The following is a 20,462-nucleotide window of genomic DNA, read 5'->3' as shown; positions in this document are numbered from 1 at the left end:
AGGTAGAGGCCTAGGAACCAATTGCCTGCCCATCTTGGTTGGTTCAGCCTTGTGAGACTTAAAGGGATGGAGAACCTAGCCAAATGGGGAGTGGCATTTTTTGTCACTTGAAGACTGCATTTTTTTGTGGTCAAAAGACTTTTGCTGTTACTAAATTGTTACTGATAACATTTCTAAATATCATGTAGCTCATATGTCATAGGGAGCAATGAGTTCTGGTAAAATGAATTACGAAGTGGTATTGTGGCATATGTAGCCCACGAACACTTGTATTGCGACAACCTATCAGCCACAAGTTGTTTATCTAATTGGTACCATATCTTCGCCTTCTCTAATATAATTAAATGAACCCTTCCCCCTGGGTCAGTGATTTTACACTTGCATTGCTGGCTAATGTGGTGGTTTGAAAAACGTTTAATAAAAAGCTACTTGCAGAATTATTGGTAGCCAAAAGGCAGGTTTTGTTAGAGTGGAATTTGGATATTCCAATAGTGAGAGCCCAATGGGATAATTTTAAGCTGGAAAGACTGGTATTTAATAATGTAGTGAGGTATTTAGAGCCGTTTTTGAAAAATGTTGGGATGCTCATAACCGTTGTGGGTCATGTGACATCAAGTTTGCTTCCAGATGAAAACAAAAAATGTGACTATTGTTTCTTGTTATAATTATCAATACTTTGTAGCACTATTTTCTCTTTGAACGGTTTCACAATAGTTTTGTTAAACTGACCTTGCCCTCTATAATGCAGGAGCACTATTTTTTCACTAATTTGCTCTTATGTAACTCAGGAATAACAACTGGAATTAACCTTGCTTCATACTACACTGCAGTCTCTTCAGAAATGGCAGCAATTTATTTTTACAGGGTAAAGCAACTAAAATACTTACATACGAACTCAATGGAAATAAGAAGCACAAAAGAATTTGGCAAATGCTATTGAGTACAAATATTAGATATAACAAGCAAAGTCTTTATTGGGTTCATATTCTTTTTGAAAATTTGCTTTGGCTATGAACAAAGTGTCTGGATTAACTGTCCCCTTGCAGTCTCAGTGTCGATTAAAACTGAACGACAATGTACCTATTACAAGCTTTATGTTACAGAGTCCCTTGGCTGACCAAATCTCAAAATAAAGTATGAACTACTGACTTAAAACATTTGCAATTTTTATATTTGTTCGGGTGCCAGAGTTGGTTGGGGAAATCTCAAATGTTTTCTTTCCTGGCAAATGTCTGTTCTTGTATGTAGTTTAATGGGGGAAAAAAATTCGATAGGGGCGATTTTGGAGCACTTACCTGCAGTGTTCCTTTCCAGGCCTTGCACATGGAATCAATGGAATTCGCACTTTTCACTACCAGGGGGAGCTCAATCTCTTTGCAACAATAATGTCAGATGCAACAATAAAATGATCTTTTCACAATGCAATGTTTAATTGTAATTTGTATGATCGAACCCAGTTTGCAAACACCAGAAAATGACTAGCCAGACACATTTTTGTAATGGCACTTGTCATTGTAACATCTCATTGTTTTAAAAGTGTTTAATAAAACAGAAATGACAGCTGAGTTTTATGCACTTCAAAGACACTATATATCTTTTGAAAGGCTCATAGCTAATAGTTTATCTCTTCTGGTATGATCAACAGTGAAAAGAGGTTTGCATTCTTTCTAATGCAACTGATATACTTCAAGGTTATGAACAAACCTATTTGCACATTACAATGGTATAATACAGATTAATCCTTCTGTTCGCAAGATCTTGAAAACCTGCTTTATTTATAAAATAGGTACTACATAGGTATTGTACGAATAAAAAAGCCTTTGGGAGTAATTTTCAACAATACCGCCTGGGCAGTACTGTGGCAGAGCAGATGGCCTGCCAATTACAGAACTCGTTTGATTTTCATTTCGATTGGGGGCAATTTTCACCCTCATCACTTGGGCAATAAACTGGCAGAGTGGATTACCCGTCCACTATAGAGCCCGTCTGATTTTCAGTTCCATTGAAATCAATGGAAAAAAAAATTGAGCGGTTTCTATAATGGACAGCTGAGTTGCTCTGCCAGTTTACTGCCCAAGTGGTGGAGGCAAAAATTACCCCCATAGATTTCAATGGAAGTGAAAATTGAGCAAATTCTACAATGGGCGGGCAATCCGTTCCGCCAGTTTATTACCCAAGTGGTAAAGGTGAAAATTACCCCCTATATAACTCAGGGACAATGCCGACATCTGACTTTTTTAGGTCCTTTGACAAGTCTGATTAGACTATCAACTGTACATCTTTCATTTACCATACAAGTGTGATTTTGTGGGCTATATGACAAATCTGTTTTTTTTCATGACCCAGAAAAAGAAATGTTGTGGAAGTTTTATATATATATATATATACACAATAATAGGTCACTCACACATACCTTAAATTTATTTGATTTTGCGTTTTATTTTATACCCCAGATTTCCTCAATTTGCATCCTCTCACTACAAACAGCTACTCATCTGTGTGCATCCTATAGTGATACGGAGTGCAAGAAAATGGGCTGAAAACCTCTCCATTGCTTTCATGGGTCTGCTAACAAGAAGGCACCTGCAAAAGAAGTTTCTTTTCCCTCTCTTTTTTTTGAAGGCTATCCCAATTAATGCAATCGAGCTTAAAATTAGCAACTCATAAGAACTTCAAAACAGACACGGGCGAGAAACAGATATTTGATCAGTATCTATCGCTTTAGTAATCAATATCTCCCATCCTTGCATCTAACTGCATTCCGAGTGCCCATAATGCTTTTGTTTATACTACTTTGCCAGATTATTCCAAACATTAAACACCCCTTGAATAAAGAAGCTATAAAATATCTGTTCTAAGTTTACTTTTCCACTCATTTTAATTTATTTTCTCTGACCCTGATAGTCTGCCTTACGTGAAAGTAATATTCTGGATTTATCTTCTCTATCCTGTTAGATAGTTTAATAAAACAGTTTGATTATCATCTTCAGGGGATACATACTGTTCAGCTTATTAATAATGCATTAATGTTAGAAAACAGTCCAAGATAACAGTGAGTTTCTGTGTTTTGTAATGAATGTTGGGACCTTCTCTTGTCTTTCACCTTCATTTTAAATTCTCCAATTAAAATAAAATAAAGGTTCCTTGGTGCAGTAAATGTAATATCTTTCTTTTAGCTAGCAAACATCGTACCTTTTAGAAACTAAGCTTGGGCATCACAAGGTATTTGTCACTCCATGAAAGGATTTCTTTGGCTGGGAAAGCATGTAAACATATCTGCCAAGTAGTAGTCAGCCAAATAAGGAACATCAGATTTCCAGCAACAAAGCTTCTGTTTAGATACATCGAAACTTCAGCACAGAAGCAGGCCATTTGGTCCATGCCGGCGTTTATGCTCTGCATAAGCCTCCTCCCTCCCGACTTCATCTAACCCTATCAGCATATCCTTCTATTCCTTTTTCCCTCATGTGCTTATCTAGTTTCCCCTTAAATGCATCAATGCTATTTGCCTCAACTACTCCTTGTGGAGTGCGTTCCACATTCTTACCGCCCTTTCGGTACTACCTTGGCTAACATGGTATAATTAGGAACATAGGAACAAAGGAACAGTGGTAGGCCATTCAGCCCCTCGAGCCTGTACTGCCAATGAGATCATGGCCGATCTGTGTCCTAACTCCATTTACCCGCCTTGGCTCCATATCCCTTAATACCTGCGGCTAGCAAAAATCTATCGATCTCAGATTTAAAATTATTAATTGAGCTAGCATCTACTGCTTTTTTGCGGGAGAGAGTTCCCACAAGTGATTAGTTAAAATCAAGCTGAAAGATAACTGACATCAGAGGTATTTAATTTAAACAACGCTGTTTAATTATTAAATTGTAATGATCTAGCAGATACATTGTGTATTGTAGTTTTACAAACAATATGGCTCTCTTTCAGTGTTTCTGTTCATCCTTACATTAATAAGAGATCCCAAAGCTCAGCATTAGTCACATCATCCAAATTAATGAGAACTGTTGTTTGACCAACCATGGTTGTTTTCCCCTTCTAATTTAGTACTGGGGTCCCTTGTGTTAAGACAAAGTTCTCAATTACATCTAGATTTCTGCCAACCCACACTGTTCTACATAAACCAAAGTCACAGCTGGGAACAAAATCAACATGCTACTGATTTACCACACTGTTCACTCAATGAGCATCATATCTGCCTGCCTGGATACTAGTAATTGGTTTATATTTTGTCAGTTTGTTAACATATATTAACTAAAAACAAATAACATCTACAAATAAGCATATAACAGCTGAGCAAACAATTTACCCTGCCTGCCCCTCTGGCTGGCTACTTTGTAAATAGGAAAGCACATTCACTCTCTCCACTTACACAGCAGCAGTGGGAATGAGACAAGATATTTACAGCAACTGTCTTAAAGGTGCAATGCCACTGGAATTTCCATTTTATAAGCCACAAGTTACTGTGTACAAACAAAGGCTAGTTCAAAGAGTCAAGGATAGCAGTGGAAATATAAATCTGTTAAAATGTTTTAAATTAAAATATTTTGGTCAGATTTAAAGATGCAATTTTCACAATACATTTTTGCATCTGGATTATATTTTTGAAACTAATCAAAACTGTATTCAGCATGAAGCTAGAGAAATTTTCCATTGTCACATTTATTTCTATAAAATGGGGGGTTGCAGTTTGTGTACAGAATTTTCCAGGTTGCGAGCCATTTATTTATATGATGTTTTTCATTTTCACCCTTCCTCTTTGTCTTGCTCTCGGTGCACAATGTCTTGTGATGAGGATGAGCAGTTAACCAGCTCCTAAGCCTCTATCACTGCCGTTCTGTCAGCAGTTATTCAGATGGTGCCTGAGAATAGCTCTTCATCCTTCCTTCCCTGTGGACCTCTACTTGGTGCCTTCCCACACAACTAAACTAAAATAGGGAACTCACTGTGTGAGAAATGGGGGTGGGGGAATTAATCCACACTGTACCACTCTGCCAGAAAATCATACTTGTTAACGCTCTTTTAATAAGACATTTGATTTCCTTCCTTGTCTTGAAATAGATTTTGATTTCTTTTAAACTTTATTGATTAGCAGTTAATAATGATCAATCTGAGAATGATTCCTAGGCAAAAATTAATAGTAACTGTTCTGTTAATTTTAGTACATTACTTTCACTGTTCTTCACTGGGAGCCAAATGTATTTTGGTCAATAAATGTAAGAGAATCTCTGAGTTTATTATATTCCTATATTGTTAGCTAATGTATACAAAATAATAACTATGAAAAATAAATCAGCACCAATTCTAGGATTTACCATGAAATCTTGTATATATTTTTTAAGTTCTTGCAGGTTTTATGACTTGCAAGCTCAGAGCTGCAACTTAGAAATTTTACCAGCTAACTAAAAGTGCTTTGGTGCACTGGAATTTGCCTAAAGAAATGATCTAACTTGAAAATGAAATCCATTAATTATGATTGCAGCTTTCAAGATTATCCAATGAATAGCTGAGTCGCAAAGCCAGGCAAGTCAAAAGTTTAATCCCTGGTCTCTTCTGAGTTGACCAATCTAACTCGGCTGCGATCGCCCCACAGTTGACTGCTAAAACTCACTGTCAAGACTCACAGATGAATAATGCTCACTTGGGTTGAGCAATTGAACCATAGCCCAGCAAGGAGACAACACAATCAGTAGCAGAGAGATTGAAAAAATTGGCAGAGAGAAACTGGCCAGAAAAAGAAAATCCTGTTAGTGATCCAGAACCAACATGTATTTAAAAAGATATGTTCTGATTTCCAAGTAATTGGTTTAGGAGCTGTAATTTCACAAAAGTTCAGATTTTCATTGGTAATTTCTCATTTTTTTTTCTAATTTCTTTTTCTCTCGAACTCCTATCTTTTCACTATAGGGCAAGTGAGAGATATTTTACTTCTACTCCTTAACCATCTGCTTTCTTCCACTTGTTTTATTTAACTTTTTTTTCCACTTGTAACCCGCTTGTTATTTTTTTCCTTTTAAGGACTGGGCAGTTTTTCTCCAGTCTCACATTTGCTATTTCTTTGGTTCACATCAGAATATTTGCTGCTTATTACAACTAACAAACAGCAGGTCCCAAACACCAAACTAGTGCATTATTGACCCCGGACTTTAAAGCAACAATTCTGAATATTAAAAACAAGAACCCAATGGGGCGATTTGAATAGTTGACTGCAATAGAATGCATGACAGACAAAACTATCTTATTCATTATGAGAGTTGCTGAGTCGTCTGATGATATGCTTCATCTACAGCAAACATTAAATGAGGAAGGGAAACTTCCTGTTTGATATATGGAAGCCTTTTGTGCATGTACACAAAATGACTTCAGTTCTGTAGTGAAAAAGTAACTTGCAGTGAAACAGAACGTGGAAGTTTACTGCTAGGGTCACGTTTAAGGGGAAAAAATATTGAATTATTAAAATCATACCAATGTCGAGAGTGCCAGCCTATAATGTCTAAGTTTAATCTTTGCTAATGTGATTTTCAAAATGGCAGACAAAAATTGAGAGGAGTGAAAGCCAGTTCAGACAACGGAAAGCGGTAAGACATACTCTCCAAGTCTAATATCAGTCCAGCCAAAACACAACATGGGAAGATTACCTCTGGGTGTTTATAAACAACGTGCTTACAATTTGGTAACACATAAACTACAGTGGAAACTTTCTCCCATTATACAGGAGCCCAATCTTTTTTCTTATGTAGTCAGATTTTATACCAGACTTGGGGTTTAAACAAAACACTGAATAACAAGCCTATGGGATTTACTGCACCGATCATGAGCAGATACAGAGCATGTTCCCCTACCCTAAACAGCAATAATACCCCTTTAAAAAAGTACTATTTTGGTGCATTAACTGAACCCTGGAGAAGTTTGTGACCAAAACCCACACTGTAATAAATTAAACAAACGAGACTGCTGAATTACAAACATTTATTCATGTTGTGCACCTCCATACCAGTGGTATAAAATCACTTATAGTCATCGCTCTGTGCTGTCGATTGCTTATCATCAGAATCACTAACATAACATATTTGAACCATAGTTTCCAATAGCAACGTTTTGTTTCGGCTGTTATTTGGGTGGGTCTGGTCTATTGGTTGGCATACCTGCTTAAAGTAAAGTCTAACCACGCCATTGAGTGGCCTCACTACACTGTTCTACCATAGTACTCAAAAAAAAGGTTAAGAAAAGATCCATTCTGGCGCGGCGGTCAGTCACATATCCTCCAGCTCATTCGAACGGGATAGGCAACAAGGCATTGAAGAGAGGTTTGTTTTTAAAAGACAGGTCGCTCCTGTGGTCTCCTGGACAGGCTGGCTCGGTGAGTTCACCCTCTACAGAAGACATACTCGGTGTAGCTGGTCCAGATCTTGTCCTCTCCCTGGTCACTGGCGTAGGCGCAAGTCCCGGTGGAACTACATGCCAGCATGTGGAAGCCAGCATCGGCCAACAAGTCAAATGCCTGCTCCAGAAAATTGAACTTGAGATAGTAACGGGACGTGTACCTCTCGGGAGGGCGGTCGGGGTCCCTGCTCTCGTTCAAGGTCTCCCCAAACACCTCCTTGGCCAAAGAGGTCTTGCCGCACACCGTGATCCTGGCCACCCTTCTGAACTTGGCGTCCGCTTGACAATCCCTACCAATGGTGTAGGATCCCCTGTAGCCGACAGTGATATAACCTGATCTCTTGGCCTGGGTTGTCTCCGAGGATGAGGATGGGGTCGGTACCACTGTAACCGAGGATGCGGCCAGACGAGGCTTGTCTGTGTTGGATGCTCCTCTGAATCCTTCCTCCGGGTCGCTCTGGCAGTTCTCCTCGTTGACGGAGTTCTGTTTGTTGACTTTGAGGCTCAGCTGCCTGACCAGTTCCTGGAGCTGGAAGAACTCGGCTTCTCGTTGCAATCTGCTCCTCTCGGGGAAGTAATCCGGCAGCACCAGGTTCAGGTCCCTCATGTAATCCAGGACGTAACGGAATAAGAAACCGTCCCTGTCCAAGAAGAAGCGTCCTTTGCTGTCCCTGGGCAACTCTTTGGGGGTTTTCCGGCTGAACATGTCCCAGAGCAGAGAATCAGGGACAGCGGTCAAGGTGCGATGACGGGTCACATAGACCTGTCCACCCACGTTCAGCTCCACCACTGCGGGGAACGGAGAGTCCCCGTTAGGCAGTTCGCAGGGACTGTCTCGAAGAGCCATTTCAGAGCTCCTTGGAATGTAGCAGAGACCCCGATAAAAGTGACTGGTCCAAACGCAGTGCTGTCTTATGTAAATATCAGATGTGGGAGGAAGAGATTTAAATATGTGTGTGACGCTTGGTTTCAGCAAATCAACAAGTTGGAAAGAGAGACTGACAATTTCACTCTCACGAATAAGTATTAACTGTGAAGCTTTTCGCACAAAACATATAGGAAGTAAGGACTGTAACTTTTATTGGTTCTGGTTTTGTTCGTACTGCCGATTTCCAAAGTAGTTTGTCTGAATTTGAGCAACTGCCCCAAACGGAAAACGTATCACCATCGACATTACAAAAGCCCGAACTTCTGTTTAACTCTTTGCGGATTGTTTCCGATCACATTTCGGTTTTGTTGCAAGATTGAGCCAATTGCTCAATCTTTCAATAACAATCTTTCAATGTTTAACGGGTCTGCAAAACACGCGTGATTTAACAATCCCTGTGATTATTCGGCCAAGTTACCCCGTTTGTAAAATGCCTTGTCTATTTATAGAATGCAACCATTAAAAAAAAACCCGCAATGGCCAAGAAATCATCCCTGGATAAGAGTAAGTAAAAGTGAGGACATGAGCCACGAGTCAGCAGTGCTTTTATAGATCATTGCTTTAAAATGTACACGCAACTTCGCCCCAATATCACTTTTATTCCAGGTTTCATGTTTTAACGAGGAATTCTGCTGAGCCTCTTGTATTTAGTGTGTGCAAGAGATATCCTTTATAACCCTTCATCCTTAAGTGGAAGGATGCAATTCGCATTGTCCGTAACAACTTAAATCCAGAGTTGATCGTTTACACATCTATGCTTTCGTTAGTTGCACACATTTAATGTCGCCCATTCCTTCCCGTTTTATATTAACGTGAGCAGCTCGAGTTTTACAAGACTCTTTTGTGCCAAGGACATCAATCAGAACTTTTTCCTAAACCCAACACGTACGAAAAATAAGTGTTTCTCTTTTTTTTTTCCAGAGTTAAATCCAATAATTTAATCTAATACTACTGAATTTCAAATGCTGGTCATTGCATTTCAAGCCTCTCCACTCCCCTCCAGTAAATTCAGGGTTTATAATGGAGGCTGTGAGCCCTCTAGTGGATTTAAAAATATTGGCCCAGAAGTCGCTGGGAAAATTACAGCGAGTTCACGGAGCTCGCCTTCATCAGTATGGCAATTTGTGGCGAGGAAGAGATACGCAGTGAGTTGCGAATCGCCACAAATTGCTGGACGATTTGCCTCGCAAAAACCTGAGCGGATTGTCAGCCTCCCCGTGAGTTTCAAGAAATTGCTGGATCTGCGCTGTTAAAACTAATTAAACTCGCAGCAAAAAGTTAGGGCTGGTATTTAATGACATAATTTAATGTTCCTGCAATGCCACTCAACCTTGGAGGTCCAGAAAGGGAACAATTAAAACTGTGGAGTCTCACTCCTGCGGGCAGAAATAGTTCCTAGAGTTTTTCAAAATGTTACATTTTTTTTCTTACTCTTCCTTTCTGTCTCTTTTTTCTCTCTTAATTCGATCTTTCTTTTCCTCTCTTAATTTCTCCTTCTGTATCTAATTTGACTCTAATGCCCGTCTCCGTTCCTCTGTTTCTTTCTTTATCCTTAAATTTCATGGGTTGAGGAGATGGACTGTTGGTCCTGTCGTTCACCAAGGTCCCAGATGCCCAGTTGCTCTCGCCATGCCATTATCAGCTCGCACTTCCAACAATTTGCAGCCCGAAAAAATTTCAAGCTGAAGGGTGAGGGAAAAATAATCTAACAAATGGAGATGCCCCATTCCAGCAAATTCTGGGCCATTATGTATGGGGCAAGCATTAAGGAGCCAGTGAAAAAGATGGAGCTAGCTTTTCTTTTAAACAAATAAATTCCCAAATTTTCCATTTTGGCTCAGTGGAGGGTTGAGGTTCAAAAACTTCCATTAATATATTGCCAAAAGCTTGATCACCAAAAGGGCAGGTGGGTGGGTGCACACAAGGCTAGAGTTGGAAAGCCAAAGGGTGCGGATGGGGAGAAAGGGCTGGAGTTTAGAAGAATGAGAGGAGATCGTATTGAAACATACAAGATTCTGAGGGGACTTGATAGGGTAGATGTCGAGAGGATGTTACCCCTCATGGGGGAATCTAAAACTAGGGGGTATAGTCTCAGAATAAGGGGTCGCCCGTTTAAGACGGAAATGAGGAGGAATTTCTTTTCCCAGAGGGTCATGAATCTTTGGAATTCTTTACCCCAAAAAGCTGTGGAGGCTGGGTCATTGAATACATTCAAGGCTGAGTTAGACAAATTTTTGATCAGCAAGGGAGTCAAAGGATATAGGGAAAGGGTGGGAAAGTGGAGTTGAGCTAAAAATCAGATCAGCCATGATCTCATTAAATGGCGGAGCAGGCTTGAGGGGCCGAATGGCCTACTCCTGCTCCTATCTCTTATGGTCTTATTAGGGTTGCAGAGGTAGGTTGCAAGGCCGTACTGTAATTTGAAGAGAAGGACAAGGATTTTCCATTCAATGTGTTGGGCGACAGGGAGCCAATGTAGTGGTGATCGGCGAGCAGGACTTAATGTAGCATAGGATCTGGTGAGTTGAGCTTTGGATATGTCCGTCGTTTATAGATAGCGGGAGGCCAGCAAAGAAGACATTGGAGAAACAAATTTGGAGCGCTGAGAGGAAAATATGACAGGGAGGATCACACCACCCTTACAGAACCTATCAGATTAATAGTTTCAATGGAAGGAAAATCAAGTTGGTTCTGCTACCAGCATGAGAACCTTCCTGTCAGAGTTTCCTTCCTGCGCTCTGACCAGATGTTTCTTAACACCCAGGCAATAAAGAAGGAAATCTATCCCAATGTCTCTCCATAGTATTGTAAGAAATAAATGTAACTAAATAAATGTCTTACTGCTCTGACTCATTTTGTTTCAATGGGTGTATTTTGTAATTGGTTTGTTGTAATAATATATTCTTCAGATAAATTGCAGATAAATATGGACTGGAAATTGCTTTAAAAAGAACAGTGAGCTCAACAGCGCCCACCGTTGTTAGTGGCCAAATGAAAGGGCAAGTCTGCTTGATTGTCACCCCATTCACCACCTTAAACATTCACTCCCTCCACCACTGGCGCACCGTGGCTGTGTACCATCTGCAAGATGCACTGCAGCAACTTGCCAAGGCTTCTTCGACAGCACCTCCCAAACCCGCGACCTCTCCCACCTAGAAGGACAAGGGCCGCAGGCACATGGGAACACCACCACCCGCACGTTCCCCTCCAAGTCACACACCATCCTGACTTGGAAATATATCGCTGCGCCTTCATCGCGCTGGTTCAAAATCCTGGAACTCCCTACCTAACAGCACTGTGGGAGAACCTTCACCACATGGGCTGCAGCGGTTCAAGAAGGCTGCTCACCACCACCTTCTCAAGGGCAATTAGGGATGAGCAATAAATGCTGGCCTTGCCAGCGATGCCCACATTCCAAGAATGAATTTAAAAAATGTTCTGGCATCCACACAATCACAGGCAAATGCAGAAATCCGGAACTTGCTCTTCCTAGTTCACTGGCTGCAATCATCAGAATCAAAGGACCAGCGCCAACTTGCTCTTCTGCCCAGCTGGCGACTAATATCGCCACAAAACAGATACGCTTAAACAAACCAAGTCTAAACTAAATTTTAACAGTCTTAATGACTATCAAACAACTAAAAACTAACTTTTAAAAATGTGGAGTCTCATTACTCCTTATTTTAATAGTTTTTAGTCATTAACATTTTTTAAAAAAAAATTTAAAAGTTTAAATTTTTTTTTTCCTTTTTTTCTTCTGTCTTTTTTATTTAATTCAGTATTTCTTACCCTCTCTTTTTCCGCTGTCTATAACTATTTTTGCAAATTATTTTATTGTAGCTTTCACTTCCTGGTTTTTGGGTTGCATCTTGTACTTCAAGGTTTTGACTCTTTGCAGCTTTTCAAGGATGCTGCAATCTGATCGAGGGGAGAGATCGATCCTCTCGCTTCTTCCATGGGTTCTAGCTTCACTGGAGTTAACGCTGGGCTTGTCTCAGCTTCCGATTAGAGGAAATTCCCGCAGTAAGTTAGTGGCTGAGAATAAATCTATGGAGCGGCGAGCGCCATTCATTCGCTGCTTGGAGCAATATACGGGCTGATATTTTTCAGCGTACCTGTTTTGTGACGATATTAGTTTTCAGCTGGGCAGGAGAGTAAGTTGGCGCTGGTCCGTTGGTTCCAGCTGCGAGGTCCCTTTAATGCGAAGCAATCATATCGCTGGCGAACCTGGAAGAGCAAGTTCCAGATTTCCGCGTTTGCCTATGCATGTGCGGACACCAGAACTTGCTCTTCCATTTGGCCACTAACAGCGGTGAGCGCTGTTGAGCTCACCGTCCTCTTTGAAGCAATTTCTGGCCCGTTGAAACCTCCACACAGCCTGCAGCAAACTGCTTATTGAAAGTCATATCTCCATGTCAGTCCACAGAGTATGCTCAGACAGCCTTCTTCAATACAAGTCCATTTAGCCATTTTTACAGATCTCAATAAAACTAACTGCAGAATGAATCAGGCCAGAATCCCTACCTTTTACATTACTAAACTGGTGGAATACTGATTTTAGATTTACTTTAAAGCACAGTAAAGTTACTCTGTTGAACTTGTCTGACATCTTTGTACCCATTTCAAAAGTGGCATATGCTAATTAGTTGGGTAATAAGCTAGTACCCAATAGGAACAAAATGTTATACTCTCTAACAAAATTCTATAAAAACAAGATTTCATGCCAGTCAAGACTTGACGCAGTTCAATCTTATTTCCACGTGTACATCAGCTTCATACCGATAAATCATCAAAGCCTGATTTGTAGTACATTTATTTATAGGATCAATATTAGGAAGCAATTTCTAGTGTGATTATAATTTTGCTTCAGGACATCAAATGAAAGGCAAATAAAGTCAACTGAGATCCAGACTCACATGGGAAAGCCTTAATTAAATTTCTCCACATAATACGAAATATGAATGTGAATGTGCAACGAGTCAATTAAAAGGCACACTGTCATCAGTAATTCCTGACTTGTAAGACAGCAATTTTTAGGTTCAAAAAGAATGACAGAGAATTGAAGTCAAAATATTACAGTTTGACATTGTGCTCTTCATAAGAAAAGCTTTTCAGTGAAGAATACACTTTGAAAACACATCAATGAGTCCTTTTATATTAAAAAATGGTGGATTTGTAGACTATCTTATTTTTGATTTTCTGAATTCTTACTCTGGTTGTATAAAAGAATTTCTAGCTTGTTAGCCTGAATACCTAATGAGAATTTACTTGACAAACTATGATTTTTTTTTGGGACCAATATCTAAAGCTTGTACACTATTTCAATAGGATTATTTGAAATAGTTGTTTCTTGTGATTTTACGGTAAGAGCAGCTATAATCGGGAAAATGATGGAATCCATTATTAAGGAAGTGGTAACAGGGCACTTAGAAAAGCATAATATGATTATGCAGATTCCACATGGTTTTATGAAAGGGAAATCGTGTTTGACAAATTTATTACAGTTTGTTGAGGATGTAACTAGCAAGGTAGATAAAGGGGAACCAGTAGATGTAGTATATTTGGATTTTCAAAAGGCATTCGATAAGGTGCCACATAAAAAGTTGTTACACAAGATAAGGGTTCATGGGGTTGGGGGTAACATATTAGCATGGATAGAGGATTGTTTAACAGACAGAAAACAGAGAATAGGGAGAAACGGGTCATTTTTAGGTTGGCAGGCTGTAACTAATGGGGTGCCGCAAGGATCGGTGCTTGGGCCTCAGTTATTTACAATCTGTATTAATGACTTAGATGAAGGGACCGAGTGTAATGTATCCAAGTTTGCTGACGATACAAAGCTAGGTGGGAAAGTAAGCTGTGAGGAGGAAGCAAAGAAGCTGCAAAGGGATATAGACAGGTTAAGTGAGTGGGCAAGAAGATGGCAGATGGAGTATAATGTGGGGAAATGTGAGGTTATTCACTTTGGTAGGAGGAATAGAAAAACAGAATATTTTTTAAATGGTGAGAAACTATTAAATGTTGGTGTTCAGAGAGACTTGGGTGTCCTCATACAAGAAACATAAAAAGTTAGCAGGTACAGCAAGCAATTAGGAAAGCAAATGGCATGTTGGCCTTTATTGCAAGGGGGTTGGAGTACCAGAGTAAGGAAGTACAGTTGTACAGGGCTTTGGTGAGACCTGACTTGGAGAACTGCATACAGTTTTGGTCTCCTTATCTAAGGAAGGATATCCTTGCCTTAGAGGCGGTGCAATGAAGGTTCACTAGATTAATTCCTGGGATGAAAATTGCGCTGGCACATTTTACGCAGAGTTACCCCAAGTTTCCACTAAAATGCATTAACATTATCACAAATGTAAAATCTGCCATGAATCAGCGCAATTCATCAGCTTAACATAACGTAATCTTTTCTTTATTTTTTTTTGCAATCAAAGATATTCCTGGATGTATTTAAGAGTGGTAACCTGGTGCAGTTTTATTAATGCAGCTGAAAATGGGTTTATCACAAAAAATAAGCATTTTTAATAAGAGTGTCCAGTCCTCCACCTGTGAGTAACCTGATTTAAACTCACTGAAAATGACTCAAAAAATCTATACTGAAGCATTTTCTACTTTCATTGGTGTACATTAGTCAGTTTCTTAGTAAATTAATATTTAGAATCGCTTAAACCATGTCTACTAGTGCCTTTGTGCTTAAGAAAACTGGCTTAATTTTAAAACCCTCCTCGAACGGCCGCAATCAGCGGAAGCTCACCATTCTTGTTGTTTCGAGTGGGGGTGGGGCCAGTTTTGTGGGCGGGGCCAGTTTCAGCAATTTTTTTTTTGCCAGCGCAAAAGATCACGGAAACTCGAATTACGCTGGGTACAAATTACGCCCGGCGTAATTCGAAATTCTGCGATCTTTTGCACAGATTCGGCCAAATTGCACTGAAAAAGCCAACGCAATCCAGGGGAAACTCGGGGCCATTGTGAACAACTCTTTACAGTTACTGTGTTTTTCAAAAATGCTGAAACTTTACATAATTGTATACTAGCTGAAGCAAGTACTATTAAATATGTTTTTAAAAATTATTATTTATTGCATTTGCAATAGAAAGAGTGATACAGACCGTGCATGCTATCCAAATTAGCTTGTGTTTTACAATGGAAATATTTTTCAATCAAAAGCAGATTTTTTTGTGGGAATCCGGATTGACTTTAAAGGATTCTAAGCTGGAAGCACTGAAAAGTGCCAGTCTAGATTTCCTAAGGGATTTTTTTTTAACAGTGGCTCCCCTTTTGGGCTTCCCCTTTGACATCAATGTCTGAGAGAGTGGGCAGACAGACTGCCAACAAACCCTTACCAATGCCACTAATCACGGTGTATGTGAGAATTAATTGTCCCTCCAGCTTGTCTTCCCTGCCTATAGAAAAGCACCTGGACATTAATTGGCACCAACCCCTGATGGCATAGCCGAGAACCAGAATTCAGTATGTAGACAGTCGCAGGTGAAAACTGCGAGCTTGCCACATTGTGGCATGGGATGTTTGCACTACAATGCGTTAGGCTACCGGGGAGCAGTTTTTGTTTCATAAACTGCACAGTATTTTAAGTGAGGTTTTGGGATCTAGTAACTAGTAGCTCTCAGCTGTCACTTCAGTTTGAATTATTTTAAGATACAAGTACAGAAACAATTTCAAGATTAATTTGATTTTCTCTAATCTTATTTTAGTTTGTGTAATTATTAATTAAACTTGAATTTTAGCATTTATCATCATGCCACAGATCTGTGTTAGTATGGGGCTCCTAAACAACAAAAATCTTAACAGTTTTAAAAATAACATGCTGATCTTAAGAAAAAAATACAGAACTTGCATTTATATAGCACCTTTCATATCCTCAGGACATCCCAAACCACTTCACAGCAAATGGATTATTTTTAGAAGTGCAGCTACTGCTATTTTGTAGGCAAATATGGCAACCAATCTGTGCACAGCAAGATCCTTAAACCTTCCTCAAGAACCTGTCCACCAAGAAGGACAAAAGCAGCACCTCCAAGTTCTCTACCAATTCACACACTATCCTGACTTAGACAAAAATCACTTTTCCTTTATTATTGCTGGGTCAATATCCTGGAATTCCCTACTTAACACCATCATGGGAGCACCATTAGCACGAGGCCATAGCACCTCAACAAAAAGGCCCACCATCTTCTCAGGGCAACTAGGCATGGGCGATAAATTTGGCCTTTCCAGCATCACCCACATTCTGAGAACAAATTTTTAAAATATTCACAATTCCATGGATCTGAGGCTGGGGAATTTTGCAGGGCCCTTTTCAGTGATTGATAGAACACTAGAATGCAGATTGGCTACAATCCTGTCCAGTATGGAGAAACTATTAGCTAATATACTGTAGAGACTTGAGCACATAATCCAGGTTGACATTTCAGTACGGTACAGAGGGAGCATTGCACTGTTGAAGGTGCCGTCTTTTGGATGAGACGTTAAACCAAGGCCCCATCTGCCCTCTCAGGTGGATGTAAAAGATCCCATGGCAATATTCAAAGAACATCAGGGGAGTTCTCCCGGTGTCCTGGCCAACAATTATCCGTCAATTAGCATCAGTAAAACAAATAATATGGTCATTTATCTCATTGCTGTTTATTGATTGCGAAAATCGATTGCCGCATTCCCCTACATTACAACAGTGACTACATTTCAAAAGTACTTCATTGGCTGTAAAGCGCTTTGGAACATCCTGAGGTTGTGAAAGGTGTTATATAAATGCATGTTTTTCTTCTGTTTTTTGTAACACCTAGAATCAAGTCCTCAGTGACATAAAATAAGACTGTATCAGATATGGGGACAACTCACCAAGCAGCGCTGAGGGCAAGAGTGCAGGGGTACCATATCAATTAAAATAATATTCTCAGCATTTTCTGTTTTTATTGCAGATTTCCACCCGTTGCAGTTCTTTGACTTTTATTGGATCTACTAAATACGTTCTTGAAGCAGATTGTTCCTGAACTGAGTCTGCCCAAAAGATTCCTCAATCTATCTTTCTCTTCATGTACATAAAGTGCCTACTGACAATATGTAAAACAGCATCTGGGATGTGTGCGGAGTCTGTGCTGAATGCTGCACATTGAAGGATAATAACTTTGGAGAATGTGATAGACCAGAACATTAAGGGTTAATCAGAGTATCAACAGGAATCCTGCAGCTAACCTGTGTAATTTGATGCAATCTGCTGGTCTAGTACTGCTATGATTTGTTTTTTTTATATATAATCAAGTTAGTGAGGATGTTATTGTGGCGTAGACTTCTAATCCTTTGTTTACAAAGCATGATGGTGATAGTCTTAACTAATAACTAAGAAATAACTAATCGAGGTCTAGTTACTGTTCTACAATAATTGCAGAATTTAAGGGGAAGCTAGAGAAGTACATGAGGGAGAAAGGAATAGAAGAATAAGCTGAGAGGATTAGATGAATTAGGATGCGTATGGAGCATAAACGCCGACATAGACCAGTTGGCCGACTGGCCTGTTTCTGTGCTGTAAATTCTATGTAATTATGTGCAAGGGAGGATGTTTCAGCAGATGGCCCTTGAACGGGGAAATGATATGGACACAGACAGAATATGTACAAACATCCTTGTCGACAGATTCCCAAGGATGAAGAGTACCCAGAGTTAGAAAGCATGTGCTGGGTGATAGGGTAACTGGTATTTACTGATGCCAATTGCAAGGACGCCAGAACATGTTCATTCAGCAGAAGGGCGCCATCTGGTCAGACACTCTCAATGTAATAAAGTTCATGTAAAGTCTGGGATACAAAGGAGAATTGTGGCAGAGTACAATATGAGCTGTCGCGTAGCAGTGATCAGAAAGGGTACATGGGGAGAGGGTCTGCACCCACTTGGGGAGCTGCAGTGAACTTCCAGAGGGAAAGAGATGTCAGCTGACTGTGCTGCCAGGATAAGTTAGCACTATTTTAGCCAATGATGCTCTTTTGTTGGAATAAGAGCTTCTATTATTAAATAAAGATGAAATTGATTCACATATTGTCATGTGAGGCCTAAAGCCAAATTGTAGATAGAGACACAGTTACTAAATTCTGCTGTTAACTATTCACACATTCTTCATCTCCCTTATGTCTTTAAATTATTTTAATATGCTTCTTCTTATCATCTCATGTTAATATCACCTCAGCCATTTAGCCTCCTGTTTTGCTTTTAAGCATGTCACAGGTGTAACATACATCATCTCTTGTCTGTGTGTTTCCCTTTGTTCTGTTCCTATCTAAATGCTGTTCATTTTAAAAAAAAATCAGTTCCAACGAAGGGTTACACGTGAAACATTAATTTGTCTGGTCCCTCCGCAGATACTAATTAACCTGCTGAGTTTTTCTAGCAACAACAACAACTTGCATTTATTTCGCGCCTTTAACGTAGTAAAACATCCTAAGGTGCTTCACAGGAGCGTTATCAAGCAAAATTGGACACCGAGTCACGTAAGGAGATATTAGGACAGGTGACCGAAAGCTTGGTCAAAGAGGCAGGTTTTAAGGAACGTCTTAATGAAGGAGAGGTAGGGAGGCAGTAAGGTTTAGGGAGTGAATTCTAGAGCCTAGGGCCTAGGCAGCTGAAGGCATGGCCACCAACGGTGGCGCGATTAAAATCAGGGATGCGCAAGAGGCCAGAATTGGAGGAGCGCAGAGATCTCAGAAGGTTGTAGGACTGGAGGAGGTTACAGAGATGGGGAGGGGCGAGGCCATGGAGGGATCTGAAAACAAGGATGAGAATTTTAAAAACAAGGCATTGCCGGACCGGGAGCCAATGTAGGTCAGCAAGCACAAGGGCACTTTCTGTTAATGTTTAAAATGAACATTGTTTCAAGCCATAGACCTCTCTCAGACCCTGATAAATATCGTGGCCGTTATCCACGGCAGACAAGGTGCAAATATACTACTGAATCATTTTCTTTGTGCCAAATATATATTTTACGTAGTTATTCCACTCATGTATTGTAATCTTGCAATCAAAATAAAAATTCTTAATGGCTTTATTTTTTTATTCTGTGTTACTTACTGGCGATGTGTGTCCACCAAAACACACGTTGAAAATGTATAATGTGAAAAAAATGACCATTACATTTTTAGAATTTTTTAAATTGCAGTCATTAAATTTTGCTAAAAAGTCTAGGGTTGTCAAAAATTCCTTTACAAACCACAACATTGGGAGGCAAAAGCTGCCGATCATTGTATCCACCACCAGGTGGTGTCATTTTAAATTGAAGATGGTTCAGCTGTAGCATCATTCATTACAGGTATTTGGGATTGAATGAGCGAAACGTATAAAGAAAAATGAGAAAGAAATTAGTTAAACCGTCTACGTGAAAACAGTTACTGCTGTAACAGCAAAAGCAGAATGTAATTGCTAGAAGTATTTGACCGACCTTTCGGTTACCCACCAGTTTCTCTCCGACTCCTGGCTCGGTGTCCTTCTGTAAAGCACTTTGAAACATTTTGTTACATGAAAGGTACTATCGAGATGTAAATTTTTGAAGCTGTGCCAACTGTTACTACAACATAAACACTTTCTATCTTCATTGTAAATTGTGTTGATTTATGTTGTGAACAAAAGTATTTTCTCTCTACATTTTAATTAGAATTGATATAAACTGATTTTGAGAGCTTGTCCTCCACAAGTTCTATCAATTACCTGCAGCAACCTTTTCATTTTAAGTTTATGTAGTTCAATGGCAGCCCAAATAAAAAGTACAATGCTGTTTAAAATCCAGTAAAACACTAGACCTTGTCAGAATTCTGAGAATCCACAACCATTAAACAAAGAGTACAAAAAACCTCCTATTTTGAGTTTATTCTCATTCTAGACTACCTCACTGAGTCAAATAACAAACAATAATGGCCTGGAATTTGCTCCGAGCGGCAAACGAACACACCTGCCGCTCTTTAGATTTAAACTTACCCACAAACGATGCACGGGCTTTAGTACGGGAATTTCCTCTAATGGTGAGCTACAAAAAGGGCAGCGTCCTCTCCCGGGGATCTGTGAGCTGTGTGAGCGGGGAAAGGATCTCTCTGTCCCCTTCAACTAATCAGGTTGAAGCATCCTTGACAAGCCGCGCAGACACAG

At 39.8% G+C, this 20,462-nt stretch overlaps 1 protein-coding gene across 1 annotated transcript; it reads right to left on the bottom strand.

Moving 5' to 3' along the window:
• Positions 1 to 6,965: 6,965 nt before the first annotated feature.
• Positions 6,966 to 8,453, bottom strand: LOC137323100 (BTB/POZ domain-containing protein KCTD12-like). The gene has a single exon (XM_067986519.1). It carries the CDS (start codon positions 8,238 to 8,240, stop codon positions 7,377 to 7,379), a length of 864 nt encoding a protein of 287 aa, XP_067842620.1. The 5' UTR covers positions 8,241 to 8,453; the 3' UTR covers positions 6,966 to 7,376.
• Between the last annotated feature and the right edge of the window lie 12,009 nt (positions 8,454 to 20,462).

The sequence above is a fragment of the Heptranchias perlo genome, chromosome 6 (assembly GCF_035084215.1).
Source record: "Heptranchias perlo isolate sHepPer1 chromosome 6, sHepPer1.hap1, whole genome shotgun sequence".
NCBI classification, from domain to species: Eukaryota; Metazoa; Chordata; class Chondrichthyes; order Hexanchiformes; family Hexanchidae; genus Heptranchias; species Heptranchias perlo.
The sequence above is the reverse complement of the archived record's forward strand: the minus strand, read 5'-3'. Positions and strand labels throughout refer to the sequence as shown.

Coding starts and splice junctions, on each gene's coding strand:
- LOC137323100 (XM_067986519.1), bottom strand. CDS start 8,240: ATGGCTCTTCGAGACAGTCCCTGCGAACTGCCTAACGGGGACTCTCCG.